The sequence below is a fragment of the Arvicanthis niloticus genome, chromosome 21, assembly GCF_011762505.2.
Source record: "Arvicanthis niloticus isolate mArvNil1 chromosome 21, mArvNil1.pat.X, whole genome shotgun sequence".
Taxonomy (NCBI): Eukaryota; Metazoa; Chordata; class Mammalia; order Rodentia; family Muridae; genus Arvicanthis; species Arvicanthis niloticus.
Window position 1 is genome coordinate 38947369 of NC_047678.1, and position 15798 is coordinate 38963166.

Below are 15798 nucleotides of genomic sequence, written 5' to 3' on the forward strand. Positions count from 1 at the left end.
TTAGCATTAGAAAGTAACCATGAAAAATTTGCAAAATAAACGTTCTAAGCAACTCTAAAGTTAGAGAAGAGATAGCTACATACTATTTGTGATATATATATATATATATATATATATATATATAGTCTCCTCCCAAATCCAAGTAAGGGTTATCATATAATAAATGGCTGGTGGGGTCCACTGTGGATAATGTACCTACACTTGGCAGTGTGAGCGTTCCTTCAGACTGGCTGCAGAACGGGAACCCGCCTCCATGCTGTATGCTGAGTGTCCTATTATCATTAGGTCTGGAGAGTGGCTTCCCTGGCCAGTTGTACTTCAGTGACTTAGCTTTGGGTAATGATGTGAAAGTGGGTGCTGTGGCCTTGACTGAGGAGCCAATGCATTGGGCTCTAGGGCAGACACAGGTCTGTGTGAATGGCCTCATTATGACAGGATGAGTCAGGTTCGTCCATGCAGAGACTGAAGGGCCAAGGTACTTTACCCCAGCTCCTCAGCTGTCTCCCTAATATGGATGTACACATGTATGCACATGCATGCATGCTGGTGTACATGTATGTATATGCATGCATATGTCTTCTTCAGCGACTCTCTTAACCTTATTTTGGAGAGAGGCCCTCAGTTGAGCTGGCTGACCTGTGAGCTTCAGGGATCCACCTGTCTCTGCTTCCTCAGCACCCAGGTTATAGACGCTCAGACTCAGCTCCTTACGCTTGCATAGCAGGTACTTTACTGCCTGGACCATCTCCTGGGCTCCATCCTTTCCCTCTCTATAGAGTTCTTCTCTGCAGAGCCTTTGTCCTGCTCTGGAGCTACCCCTACATCATAAGCCTTTCCACTCTGTAGACACCTTCTGCTTATTGCTACAAGAAATTCTCAGCTCTCTGGTTCCTCATTATCTCATAGGAAGAGGACATGACCCCCTGGGCCTCCAAAGCACGCCTCTAGCTTTGCCCTTTTGTTCAGGGCTACAAAGACAACAGAAGGTTCCAACTCAGAAAGCCACCCGGACTTCTGCTTTTGTTTTTGGCTCCACTTCAGTTCAAATGGTCTGGTGTCCTGGCTCCCTTTCAGGAAGAAAGAAGACTAACACAAAAAAATAGAAAAGAGGTCGTCTATTCATTGAGTTGACACCTTACAAACAATAAACACAAGAGTCATTACTGAGTCTGTGGTTCAGATGTGAATACAGACACACTCCAAGCCAGTGAGGACCTCCAGTTAAGTAACTCTGGCTCCAGAACGTGTCCTTGACATGCAAAAGTGTCCTCGGCTTACATCAGTGGGTAAAGTTGTCTGCATTTTAAAAACTGAAGGATTTTTTTTTTGATTGAACACCCATGAAGACACCAAGCTAAATAGACCACTGGGATTAAATTAATCATTCCCGGGGCTCAGACCAAGAGAACAGCTGTTGGCTCTGCTCATCTTGCCTTGCCTGGGTTTCTAAGCAGCTTTCCCAAGTCCTCCAGGGCCAGTGTTAACTGCAGGAAGTCGGCTGCCTCTCTTGTCTCTCTCAAACTCCCTGAGGTCATCTGCCAACAAGTCTCACAAGCAAGAGAACATTCCAGGTCTTTCCATTTGAGAGCATTTATTTAAAAGCAATAGTACATTCTCTTTTCTTTCTGTTAGAAGACGTTTCAAACCTGCAGCCCTTTAGGGTGGGCACAGCTGCATGCTTCTGTTTGGCATGCACAGGATTCCTTGATTTAGGCACTCAGTATCATGATTTAGATGCATGAGTTAGACTCAGACACCACTTAGCTCTTGTAAGCACACTTGAGCTGCTAGTTCTTATTTGTTTCATCCAGACAAAAGCCTGGCTATTTCATCTTTGTGTTTGAGACTTTGGATAGAAAATAACAGATACTGGGGCCAGGGAGCTGGCTCAATTGGTAGAGTCTTGTTGCACATGTATAAGGAAGAGAGTGTGATCCTTGGGTCACTCAGAATGCATATGGCAAAGCCAGGAGTGGTGCCATGCTCCTGTTACCTCAGTGCTGGGGAGGTGGAGATGAGCATATGTACTTGCACACACATGAACATGCACACGCATGCACACACAACATCGAATAAAGTAGCAGGTACTGATTACACTCTGATTCAAGAAGATCCGGTACAAATGGGCCCTGTGTCCCTATCTGTCAAACAGCCCGAGTTACATGTTCTTCCGTCATGTCAGCTTGTGCCCCATCTCTTACGCTAAGGAAGGCTGGAGAGGACATGTGCCCCCATGCCATATTTTCCTGCCTGTTTGTGTTATAAGATTTCTTGTGCCTACTTGCTTTGCTTTGTCAAACGTTTGTTATCTGGAGCACATATATAAACATGGTGTCTCATTCTCTGGGGACTGGCCCACGTACCTGCTCCTTTCAGGGCTCTAGGAAAGGGGGCCTGTAAGCTGGCTAGCTTTGGTCTCCCATTGAGTGGGAGGTCCTTAGGAGCTGGGTATGTGATCATGGCTCAGCAGACACAGCTTCTGAGGAGCTGGAGGCAGTCTTCCTAAGCTAGTGGGCTTGGTGTATAAGGACAGACCCTGAATCCATTGTCATGACGGCTTGGTTACAGATGGGCTCTTACTTCGGCTCCTCCTTGTGTGCAGTCGACCTGAACACGGACGGACTCTCTGACTTGCTCGTGGGGGCCCCCATGTTTTCTGAGATCAGGGATGAGGGGCAGGTCACCGTCTACCTCAACCAAGGACACGTGAGTAAAAAGGAGGCAATGAAGAGGTGGGGGTCGGGGAAGGAACATCTGTGCAGTCATGTGACATGTGCCCATTGGACAATGAATGTTGGGAGGGACATCTGTGCAGTCATGTGACATGCACCCAATGGACCCCACTGGAGGGAAAGCGTGCATTGGGCCATGTTACCTAGCGGAGATGAAGGTCTGGATCCTACATGGGAAAGCTTAATAATCCATTAGTGGACAATTGTATATAGTGTGACACTTCAAAGTGTGGGACCCTGGGAGAGTCTTAATGACTATTGGATGTTGTTTTGGATTTTACTGCTTTCGCTAAGTGATGTCACTGTGATGTACACATAGTTGTAAGGCTTTCCGTTTTCCAGATGAAATAAACCAAGGTTCAGAAAGGCTACCTCACTTGTCTCTAACCTTACAGCTAAGATGTAACAAGGCTGAGATTTGAGCCTCAGCAAGCTAGCTGTCTTCATCTTCTCTAGGCCGCACCACCTCTCTGAGAATTTCTATGCATCTCTCTGGAGAGGATAGAGGAGGTAGGATATCTTCGAGGAATCCTGAGGAAGCAGTAGGAATTGAGTGGAAAGGTGGAGTGGACTGGGCCTGAGCTTCCAACAGGTGTACATGCAGGCTGAGCAGTGAGGTAGTAGGAGCGTTACCTAGCTCAGCAAGGAGTTCATGCTGGGCACCAGCTAATAAACTAGCCAAGGGCTGCAAGCACAATGTCCCTTATTCTGTAGAACCATAAAGGAGAGAGAGAGAGAGAGAGAGAGAGAGAGAGAGAGAGAGAGAGAGAGAGATGCAAAGATGCCTCTCTCCCCTTTGCAGCTGGTGGAGGGAGGGTGGATGGGGTCTTGAGAGAGATGGCAGAGCAGCAACCAGAAATGGCAGAGGACCCATGAGAAAGCAGAATTCAAGTGTTCAAGCTCACATGCCCCACCCCCACCTAACGCCTTACTGCTACGTGACTACACTATGCACCAGAGTCTTGTTTCTAGTGACCCATAGCCCACTCTGTTAGTAATTATATGGCACTATGGGGGAGTGAAGATGTAGGTAGCTCTGAGCTCACATCTAAACCTTGCCAAATCTTTTATGCAAAGGATGAGAAAGTAGCTTGAAATTGATCCCCCATTTCCTTCTCTACAAAGTAGGAAGTGTCATATGCTCTAAACAGGATGGCTGTACCATACATGAGTAGATAGACATAGAAGACTTGGGATTTCCCCCACCACACTAACAGGAAGAGTTACAGAGTTGGCCATCTGTGTCCAAGGGTTCTTGGATTTAACCAACCACAAATTGAACACACGGAGACAAAAAGTCCATTGTGTCCTACTGAGCATGCTTGGACTTTCCTTGCTGCTGTTCCCTGAACCATGTAATATAAAACCAATTTGCATATTGTTTGCAATGTATCAGACATTGTAAGTAATCCAGACATGGTTTAAAGACAGGGGAGAGCATTCATAGGTTCTATGCAAACACCATGCTGTTTTATATAAGAAATTTGGACATCTAAAGTGTTAGTAAGCTAGGGATCCTGACACCAGTACTCCCAGACACCAAGGGATAACCATTTTTGTGTTTTGAGGTGGGGTCTCACTGATTCAATAAATCAAATCATCACATCTTTATGTGTTTTTTTTCAAGTTGTGAATTCTGTTTATAGTAGTAGAAATGTAGTCACAACAAAAGACAGACTGTGGTGCGGTAGACTGTGGGAGACGGTGGGTCCAGAGTGTCTCCACACCAGGGAGGTTCATTGATACTTAAGCCGGAAGATGCCAGGTGTTTTAATGTCCTGGTATTTCTATGGTATTTCATAGGGACCATGGACATTCTCAAATGGCTTCTGCTGTCATATACACTGTTGACAACGCTCTCAGTGTTTGCCCAGGAATCTCAAAACTGAGCCACATGTGATACACCCCTTACCCTAGAGGTACTGGGTATAGAAACATGACCCTCTGACAAGGTTACTAATGCCTGTCCTGTGCAAAGCAACCTCGGGGACTTGTAGGAAAAGGCACAAGAAAGAGGAAATTAGAAAGTTGTGTACTCCTTCGGTTACCAGAGTTTAGGGTTTCCACTCCTCACCTCTCTACCAAAAGCTCCAGTCAGAAATTGGAGAGAGGAAATAGATTTCTTCAAGGCCATCCCTGAGGAAAAGGCAAGAGACTTCATAATCTCAAACTGACATCCTGGGGTGGGAGGCACAAGAGTGCAAAGACATCAGATACCAGTTTCAGCCAGGCACGGGGCAGGACACTGGTGTACTGCGGAGGCCTTTCCTCTCAGAGCCTGTCTCCTCACTTCCTGAACTTGACCTAGGACCTTGGCCCTGGACCATCACATGCACCCACTTTTAGACAAGCACAGTCAGTTCATCTGCTCTGAGGAGAGGAGACCTTCAGAGACCCCCTCCCTTATGAGTTAGAAAAATCACAGGAAAGGGGAGGTGGCTTTTAAAAGGTCAGGTAGGGAATGACAGAAGGGAACAAGGGTCACAGTTTCTTGCTCTGCTGCACCTTAAAACAGTATTGGATCAGATGTTGTGGCTCATGCCTTTAATTTTAGCATTCAAAAGCCAGAGGCAGGAGGATCTCTGAGATTGAGACCAGCCTGATATACACAAAGACTAGCAAGAGCTACATGGCGAGACCTTGCTTCACAGAAAACAAAAACTGATTTTGGGGGAAGAATTAGGCTATAAAGAGGGCTGAGAAGAAAGACCTGGTGGGGACAAAGAGAGGGTAGGCTTGCCTGTCTGAATTTGGCCAGGAGAGGTTCAGTCACTGGTCCACCTGATATAACCTTTCTATTATTCTGTATCTTGGGCTATTCCAGGCTCTCATTGTATAGGTGAAAGGCCTTATTTTGCTATGAGGAGAGATATTTGGGTTCCTGTGGTCATGCCCAGCTGTTTCCTGTCCATGGTTATGCCCTAAGAGGGTGGTGTTCTGAGCTCTGAGTTTTTATTGTTTTTTTTTTTGTCCCCCTCCTCTTTCCCCCACTCCATCCTGTTTCCCAGGGAGCCCTTGAGGAACAGCTGACCCTGACCGGAGATGCCGCCTACAACGCGCACTTTGGGGAGAGCATTGCCAGCCTGGGTGACCTTGATGATGATGGGTTCCCAGGTGAGTAGGGCCTCTCTCTGGACATGGGGTCCCTCCAGGTGCAGCAGCTTGTCACGCTCTAACTTTGTTCCTTGTTTGTGACTGGCTCCTGGATTTTCCAGTCTATACCTGAAGGTGCAGCTATTCCCATGGGGAGAAAGGGCAGCTCTTAGAGATGGACTGGCCACCAGAATGCCCCTGTTGTATAACCCATTGTCATCATCTTCACCCTCTGTGATATGTGCTTGCAGTGGCCTGGGACAGGTCCACAGGCTTCTTCCCATCACAAAACGTTTGACTCTGCATCTGGGATGCTCGGTCACATCGTTGGGGAAGTGAATACAGAGAGAATTAGATATTGTCTTCCCTGATAATATCAACCTGGTTGAGTATGTTGTGTGTCAGAAGAATGGGTGGAAGGTGTACCTAATGTCCATTTCTTCTTGGATAATGGTCCCCTCCACAGCCTTTTGGCTTCTCTTTCTGGTCGTTTTAGTATCTCTTCCCTTCCCTGTGTACAGTGTACAGACATTAGGAGCCACTTCTGCAGGGTAGGGATATGGCTTGCTTAAACCAGATGCTCTTCAGTCCTTCACAGCATTGAGCACAGATGGCTTCATTCAGTGAGAGGGCTATCACTTCAGGGTCATCAGAATACATACCCCCTACCCTTGGTGTCACAGGAACAGATATATGACTTATTAGAAGCCAAGGGCGGAAAGAAGGGAAGATTCTGGGTACTAACCAGTGTCTGTAGAATTCTGGCAGACAAAGATTAGGATGGTCCTCTTCATTTGTGATTCTTTTATGGATTGTTTCAGTGTCCTTCCCTCAGAAGATGAAGAGAGACAGTTCTCCTGGGAGTAAACTCTCCTCGGCCTTTGTAAATTTCCACCTTTTAAATGTTAGGAGACTATCTGCCCAATTTAGCGTTTGAGTAACGAATAGTGGAGAGGTTGTGAAGAGATGGAATTCAGACATGATGACTGGAATTGAGAAAGCCTGCCATGGCATCTCTAACAGCTGTCTCCCCCTCAGATGTGGCTGTTGGAGCACCTAAGGAGGATGACTTTGCTGGCGCAGTCTATATCTATCATGGTGATGCCAATGGGATTGTCCCCCAGTACTCAATGGTGAGTGATGGGAGGGGCCATGATGACTCTGTGTGTGTATGTGTGTGCACGTGTGTGTGCTGTATGTACACACATGTGTGCAAGTGAGTGTATGTGGCATGTGTGCCTGTGTGCTCATGTGTATGTGTGTGTGTCTGAACATGGGTAAGTGTGTGCATGTGTGTGCTGTGTGTACACATGTACATGTGTGTGTATGTGTTTGAGAGAGAGAGAGAGAGAGAGAGAGAGAGAGAGAGAGAGAGATTGATGTTTCACTGTGCACTATGCTATGGGCATGTGGATTTGGGCTTCCTTTCATATTTTTCACTAGTGAAAAGAACAAGCAGTTAATTGACAATTGATGCTGTTTATTAAATCCAGGAAAAAGTATTAAATCCATACTCCCCAATTTACCCAATTCAAGAGTATATCCCATATACATTAAAGAATATCTTAATTGCTTTTTCAAATATTTTGTTGTTTTTAATTGTGTGTATACACACACACACAATGAGTGCAACACCTTCAGAGGTCAGAAGATGGTGAGGTCAGAAGAGGGTGTTGGATTCTCTGGAACTGGAGTTACCCATGGTTGTAAGAAGATGCAGGTGCTGTGAACCAGACCTTGGTCCTCTGCAACGCCTAACTGGTGATCTATCACTCCAGCCCCAACAGCGAAATTCTCATCTAGAATTAGAGCTGTTTATTTTTACATTTATTTATTTTACTCTGTCTGTCTGTCTCTGTCTCTGTCTCTGTCTCTGTCTCTGTCTCTCTGTGTGTGTGTGTGTGTGTGTGTGTATGTGTGTGAGTGTGATATAAGTACACTCTCATGCATGTGGAGGTCAGGGGACAGCTTGTGGGAGATGGTTTTGTTCTACTGTGCGAGTTCTAGGGATTGAACTCAGGGCAGTGAAGCTTAGTAGCAAGCACCTTTGCCTGCTAAACTGCATGCTAATCCCCACAGCCTCTTATTTAAAAAGAGAGGTGCAACTTCCTCTATGGTTGACATCCTTGTCCAACCACCTATGTACTAAGCCAGTGGAATCTAATTTGTTTTGTAATATTTAACTATTTTTGGACAGTGTTGTGTGCATGGCCTCAAGCTTACAAGGTAATTGAGGGTGTCCTTTAATTTCTGATTCTCCTGCTTTTACCCACAAAGTGCTAGGATTACAGTGTGTGCCACAAAATTCCGTTTTACAACGTGCTAGTAATAGAACCCAGAGCTTTGTCTATGCTGGGCAAGCATTCTACCCCCTGAACCACATCCCCAGGCCTCTAAGGAACATATTTTAAGATATAATCTAGGGACACAGGGATGCATAGAGGGCCTGAAAGTTGTCACGGGCTATTGTCAAACTTGGCATCTAAACCAGAGCTAATCAAAGCTCACATCCCGGACTTGGGGACGTGGAAGTGGCGAGTTCTCTATTTCTGCCTCGTTAGCATAGTGTTCAATCTTGCTGATGGTTTCAAGCTGGGCCCCATGGGAAAAAAGGAAGTCAGGCTCTCAACAGAAACAGGGTCAGGATATGTGTGGTGTGTGTAGAACGGCTTGTGTCTTTCTCCCAGCGGGTCAGTGACAGAAAAGAACACGCGATAAGAACCCTGCAGCCAGTTGGTGGAGTGTTTGCCAAGCGTGCACGAGGTCCCGGGTTCCACGCTTAGCACCCCGCAAACCATGCATGGTGTCACATGTCTGAAATCCCAGCATTCAGGAGGCAGAAGCAGGGAGATCAGAAGTTTAAGGCTATCCTCAGCAAGTTTGAGGCCAGCCTGGGCTATAAAAGCCTCATCAGTAAACTCAAAACAAAACAAAACAAAAACCCCATTCTTAGTCAGCAAATATTTGTAATTGGACACTTGTGCATTGAGTACTTCCTGTTCACACCTGTATATATAGATTGTATCTTTATGGCTAGGCTATCTCTCCAGCCCAAGGTTTGTAGGTTTTAAAATTTAACTTTTTATTGATTTTTCAGCCCCATCCCACTCATCTTCCCATCCCTGTGTTTCCACCCTCTGCTCTTGCTACCTTCCCATCAAAACAGGAAAAAAGTCCTGTTGTCGAAGCTGCAGTGTGTCACATGCGGTCCTCAGGATACCGTTTGTCCACTCAACTTTCCTTGCAAATGTTCGTTGCAATGAGTCATTGGTCTGGTTCAAGCCTCTGCTTCTGCTACAGATCGATACAGATCCTCACCAGGATTCCTCTCGGATATTCTGTTGTTGTCCTGTGTCATGGAGATCCTGGGGTGTTGGATCTGCAGGGCCAGCCCCTTGACATTCTGCAGCAGTTCATAGATGGGGTAGATGTTGGAGTGGGCTAACTCAAAGCGCTGGATCTGGGCTTAGGTGATATCAGAGTCTCTCAATCGGCCATCTGTCCCACACCAACAGCACCAGAGCCAGGTCTCCCACACTCATGCCCTCAGGCTGGCTCACTCAAAGCCACAGCCAGCAATGGCAGGGCCAGCTCTCCAGTTCTCATGCCCTTGGGGCCAGCTCACCCACACTCACACTACCAGGGCCAGCTCTCCCATGTTCATGCCCATAGGCTAGCCCAACCCCTTGCAGAGTGGCACCAGGCAGGGGTCATCTTGGACTTGCTCTGCCCACTGGGCCTTGTGAACCAAAGTCTGTATTTTAGAAGGCATGCATAAATGGAGCTACAATCTCACATTTATTTATTTGTTTGTTTATTTGTGTGTGTATTCATGTATGAATGTGTGTATGTACACAAGTGTGTATATGTAGTATTACGTGTTTGGAGCATATACACATGTGTGATACGCACAAGTTGGAGGAGGGTGTGAGGTGCCCTTGGTCTGCCACTTTCCCCTTCCTTCCCTGGAGACACTACAGCTAGGCTGGTGCCTTTCAAGGCACAGCAATCTTCCTGTCTGGGTCCCTGTACAGGCTCCCTGTGGCATGCCTGCCTGGCTTTCTATGTGGCCACTGAGGATTTCAACTTGGGACCTCATATTGTGCAATAAGTGTTCTTAGCCATAGACCATCTCCTCAGCCCTGGGGACACAGTATCCATATGTATGACAGTCCTTGCAGCAAATCTGAGTTAGGCGGTGGGGCCTTGCTAACCACCGGGCCTAGGCTCGTTCTCTCGGCCAACACCTGCTTAGTCAGTGCTTGACCTCAACTAAGGGAACGATCCTTAGAGAGATTCACAGAGAGGTGGAGGAGCTATTGCCAGAGAGCCTGTCATTTCTCCATCCTGAATCCTCGTAACAGCTGTGTGAGATGGATAAACTTATTAGCCATTGGCTTCCCAATGAGCCCCGCAGAGGGTATTGAATTCGCCTCGAGTAGCCACCTTCCTCAACTGCATTTTGGAAAAAGGCCCGCCCAAGGAAGTTCCATGGGAAAACCTACAGATATGGAGACTTGTGTTGCTTCAAAATACACATGCTTCCTGGGGCATCCATTCACACAGACCGCTCTTTTGTCATTAGATACACGTAACCATGGGAACAACAAACTATAGGTGATTCAACCAGCTTCATTAGAAGCTGGAAACACAGAGTGCATGGTTTGGGTCAGGGATTCTCTGTCCCCATGATGTCATCTAAAGAGCCCATCCTCAGGTGTGGGGGGTGGGGTGGGGGGGTGGGGGGTGGGGGGAAGTGGGAGGGTCATTCTCCACACATCCTTCTGGAAGCTTGTGCCTGGACCTTGGAAGCTAATCACACAGAGGGGCCACCTGCAGGAGCCCCTGCCTCCCCTCTGGCGTGGCTCTCCAGTGTTTTGTTTGGTTGCTGGGTGGAATCCTTGCAGAAAGCTGCAGTGCACATTTGTGGTTAGTGTGGAGCGTCTGGTGGGAAGCCGCGATTGGCAGCTGGAAACAGCGCCTTTGTCAGCATGCACCCTGGCTTGCTTAGCCTTCACAGAGAGAAGCGGTTTGGAGCTCTTTAAATAAAAAGGGTGGAGAGAGAATGAGCGAGAGAGAAACAGCCATGATTACACTTTTCTAAGCTTGCTAATATGTATACGATAAGGCCAATGATTTAAAAGGGAAAAACAATCCTTTAATGACAGGTCCTTCTGGGCCTGGAACCTGGACAGAGAGGGCATTGTATTTAAGAACTGGAGAAAGAAATCAGAAGGAAATCTAGGCAATAGGATCGCTTTTCTTTGGCCCCAACTAGTATTATTTCTGCTGGAGAAACGGCGAGATCAGAGCCTAGACTCCTCCCACGTTCCTCTCTAACTTGTGCCGCCTCCTCGGAGTTACCATGAAAAGTGTTGATTTTAAGATCCTTAGATGCCTTTCTCGATCCGAGAGCCCCCAGGCATGTCGTGGCGGCCCCTGTGATCTTTCCCTTGCCCTAACAGACCCTGCACATAAACCTGGTCAAGCGGAGGTTTCCCACAGTTCCTGGTTTCCATTTACAGTTATTAGCACCGTGCAGACTTATCTTCCTGGCTTCATAGCGTAATGGCCTGCAGATGTCAGCGGATAACTTAAGCCTGCATTGCCACCCCCCAAATGGACCACCCCCTCACTCCCAGCCACAGTATACCCAAGAAACGAGAACCCACAACAAGCTGCTTCCAATGTTCTTGGCCTCCAGAGCCGAGATGTGCAGCTTCAAAGTGTGGGTTTTAACTCAGATACACACACATTTGTTTAAACAGAGCCATGTGGGATGTGTGGCCGAGCCTGTTAACAAGCAGTGTTTCTGCAGTACTGCCTACAGGGCTCTGAGCTGTCCTTTGATGCTCGCACATTTCCTGTCGGATGCCTTAAACAGAAGATGGCAAGGCGCTGTCTTAGATCATCTCTGGGACAGTTCCTTGTAGTTATCAGCTGCTGAGGGCAGGGGATATCCTATCTCTTCAGCAGAGCCTGTGGACACACCCCCACCAGGGCTTCCCCACAGTATGACTCAGTCTAAACCCGGATGTCTGTGAGCATGGTTCTGTTGCAGGCTTCACTACACGATAGTTTACTTCAGGTATCAACTTGACACAAATCTACAATCACCAGGGAAGAGAGAAACTCAACTGAAGAATTGCCTCCTTTAGTCTGACCCATAGGCACGTCATTTTCTAAGTTGCTAGGTAATGTAGGAGGGGCCAGCCCACTATGGGCGGGGCCAGTCCACTATGGGCGGGGCCAGCCCTAGTAGATGGGCCTGGTCTGTATAACAAAGCTAGTGGAACAAGCTAAAGAGCAAACTGATAAGCAATGATTTCCCAGTGGTTTCTGCTTCAAGCCCCTGCCTTGACTTCTCTCCATAATGCATTATAATCTGTAAATGGAAGTAAACCCTTTCCTCCCTGGGCTGCTTTTGGTCAATGTTTTTATGTTTGTTTGTTTTTGTTTTTATTTTTGTTTTATCACGGAGACAAAGAGCTAACTAGGACGTGAACAGAATTGATCAGATCTCAAAAAATGAGACTATAAGGCTCAAGAAGTTTGGTGTCTTTAAAAGGAACCTTATGGCAGGAATGTGAATGGATAGCTTTGGTGGGATGGGGGCTGGTGGTGTGACAAGTATTCTTTTGTTAAAAGTATTTTTTTTAAACTATGTGCATTTGTGTATGTCTGTGTGGGGGGCTGGCAATGAGCGTGGTCACTGAGGAGGCGGAAGAGGGTGCTGGATCACACAGAACTGGAATCACAATCCATATGTCGGTGCTGGAAACCAAACTTGGAGCCTCGGGGAGAGCGCTGTGCTCTAACCATTGGGCAACCTCTCCAGCCCTGTATTCTTTATTAAAATGTGTATGTGTGTGTGCACGTGGACATGTGTGTATAAAGCTAGAGGACAATGTCAGACATCATTCTCAGCTACACTGTCCACAACCTGGAGTCCACTGATTAGAGAGGAGTACACCCCTGTCCCTGGCTCTCGGCACTGGGATTGTAAGCTCATTATTCCACCATATCTGGCTTTTTATGTTGATGCTGGAGCCAGAGCTCAGGTTCTTGTGCTTGCAAATCAAGTGCTTTACCAGGTGCCCCAGACCCAACAAATATTTCTGATTAGGCTGTGTGTCGTGATGAAGTGTATAAAATGTGACATGGTAGCAGAGTTAAGAACATGACACGTGGGTTGAGGAATGCCTTTCAGGAGAAATGGCTGACTCCCTCCCTGTACTTTCTAGGAGGCTCAGCACCGTGCAGTTCTAGATTTACCAGGTCAAACTGCTGAGTAATTTCTATGAAGCTCACACCTCCTGGTTCACTGGCGAGGGGGCTGGGGGAGGTAGCACATGGATGTCTGTCCAGCTGGATATGTTAGTGGCCTGTCCATCTTAGGGGAGGCAAGTGCAATAGTTAGTACATGAATGAGCAACAGGAGGGAAGGATGCTCCCAGCTTCTCAAGCAGTTGTGCCTGGGTGAAAGCAAAGGAGGCATAAAGGGTGAGGAAGATGGCTCAGTCAACGAAGTGCTTGACTGCCTTGTGATGCAGGGTCAGTAGGATCACTGGGCATGTTGGTCAGTCAGACTAAACCATTTGGTAATTTTTATACCATTGAGAGACCCTGACTTAAAAAAACAAACAAACAAAAAAAAAACCCAAACAAACAAAAACAAAAATGATAGACAGCACCTGAGGATCTACACAAGATTGTCCCCTAACCTACACACACACACACACACGGAAAATAAACCCAGCCTTTATTTGTCTTGAACATGTCAAAACCATACATGAGCCAGTAAGATGGTCCAGTAGGTACAGACATTTGCTGCCAAGCCTGATAGATTAACTCCCGGGACCCGCACAGTGAAGGAGAGAACCAGTTCTTTCAGGTCATCTTCTGCCCTCCACGTGTGTACTGCAGCCATGTACACAAATAAATAAATGTAAAAAATGTCTTTAAAATTAAGTGTTAATAAGACATCTTGTTGGCACCACACCCAGGCAAACTTTTAGATGAGGCCATCTGGCCAAGGCAAACAAGAATGAGGAAGTGTGTGATCTTCAAGAACCTACTACGGTTTACCCTCTGGCCAAATCCTGCCAACAGTTTCTCTTCTATCAATAACTTCAGACCCAGTGCCCTGAGGAAGCTGAGTTCCAACAGTCCCGGGTCCTAACTACCCTCCTGTGACTCCGTGTTTCTATTGTCTGTTTCAGAAGCTGTCTGGGAAGAAGATAAACCCGACCCTTCGGATGTTTGGACAGTCCATATCAGGAGGCATTGATATGGATGGTAACGGCTATCCTGGTAAGCTGTCTTTCTCAAAACCATGCCGGATAAATGAAGATAGGTGTGTGAGATAAGATAGCTTTTCAGTTTAGTTAACAGTTGTTCTCACTTTTGCGTTGTAGCTGACTTTTAACGGCTTTGGCCACAATGAGAAGTTCATGTGTACAAAGTCTTGCTAAGAAAACCCAAATTCTTGGCAAAAAGATCTGCTTTCAAATCACTAAAAAGTTATCTACCAAACACAGATTACAGTAAACTATATATTCCAATAAAATAATATCTGCTGTGGCTTAATGATTAAAGCTAATCATTGCTTAGTGATATATTTATATATTATAGTATATGCTAGTAATTACAGAAAAATAGACACAAACAAGATGAAGTTAATCTTCATGATGTGTAGTCCAATATAGCCAACATTTATCATTCTAACGTATAGCTAATATAAAAGTTATTAATGAGTTAATTTTTAAAAATTAGGTCTTCAAAATCTGCTATGTATTTTACACATGCAGCTCTGTTCCCAGGCCTCCATACCCACATGTGGTTGGCTGACACTTAAGACAGTGTGGCTGTAATTCTTACAAAGTCATTACATAGCCAGACAGCAGCAGTAGGAAGGCTCCCTGACCACAAGGCTGGGCCTCTGTCACGGTGGCGCTGTGCCAAAGGGCAGCTGGGGCTGGTTTCCACAAGGTTCTGAGTCTGTGAATTCTTGTTCTCAGATGTCACCATTGGAGCCTTCCTGTCCGACAGCGTGGTTCTCCTCAGGTGAGATGTCTGGCTCTTGCTTGAGGGGCCATGTTCTTCATGAGTAACAGCCGGAGCTTTGTTGGGGAGGCCTGGGACAGATCCTATCAGTTGGCTCTTTCTTTTGTTCTACTCCTTGAAGGCTGAAGGCTCTGCATACACAGGAATGATCCCTTTATTCTGTCACATTCTTTACCACAGCGTTCCAGAGTGTGGGCCTTGACTAGCTCATAGGGAGCTGAGACCTTTCTGGGACATCTTGATAAGGTTTGGGGTGGCCCAAACCCTAATTCAAGGCTTGTTTGCTGTTGGTCATGGCGATCCCCCTTTGTTGACATACTATATAAACATTCTTGTTTCCTATAAACACAGACACTCAAAGCTCCGGGAAACCCCGTCTAGCCTAGGTTTTTATCTTTATACCCAGGATCATCACTCAGTTGGTCCTCAAGCACAGGGACGAGGAGCCTCCTGTCTGTCCACTAGCACAGCAGAGGTGAGGGACATGTGCTTGGGCCCAGGACTTGCTAAAGCCTAGTGAGCACCACTTCTACCCGTGTACCATCTTATGTATTTCTGTCTGCGTGAGTCAGAGGAAGCAGAATTTTACTTTGGAGTGGGAGCCAACAGTTCTGTTAATAACCCGATGGCAGAATGTTCTAAAATAAACTGCTGTGGTCTTCCAGCTGGAAGGGATCCAGAGCCCGTATAGCCCTCCACTACAGATGCTTTGGATTTAGCTTCGCCTTCTCCAAGCCTCCCCGGAGGGACATACTCGTCTCTTGAATGACGTACCCCATAGGAAAGAACCAGCTGACCACTAGACTGCTCCAAACTTTGAATTGCCAAAGTGCCAGCCAGAATAACCTTGAATTTGGGTGTGGCACGGAGGGCAGGTGGCGCGGGTTTAAGCCCTGCTTCTGCCCTT

General features: G+C 46.6%; 1 protein-coding gene across 2 annotated transcripts in view; it reads left to right on the forward strand.

Moving 5' to 3' along the window:
• The window catches only part of Itga9 (integrin subunit alpha 9), a 295010-nt gene that overhangs the window by 59772 nt on the left and 219440 nt on the right, over positions 1–15798 (forward strand). For both annotated transcript variants that reach the window (XM_034484311.2, XM_076917769.1), the window contains 5 exons: positions 2569–2706; positions 5741–5846; positions 6864–6958; positions 14048–14138; positions 14846–14891. In XM_034484311.2, coding sequence (XP_034340202.1) covers positions 2569–2706; positions 5741–5846; positions 6864–6958; positions 14048–14138; positions 14846–14891 — 476 coding nt within the window. The remainder of the gene's footprint in view (positions 1–2568; positions 2707–5740; positions 5847–6863; positions 6959–14047; positions 14139–14845; positions 14892–15798) is intronic.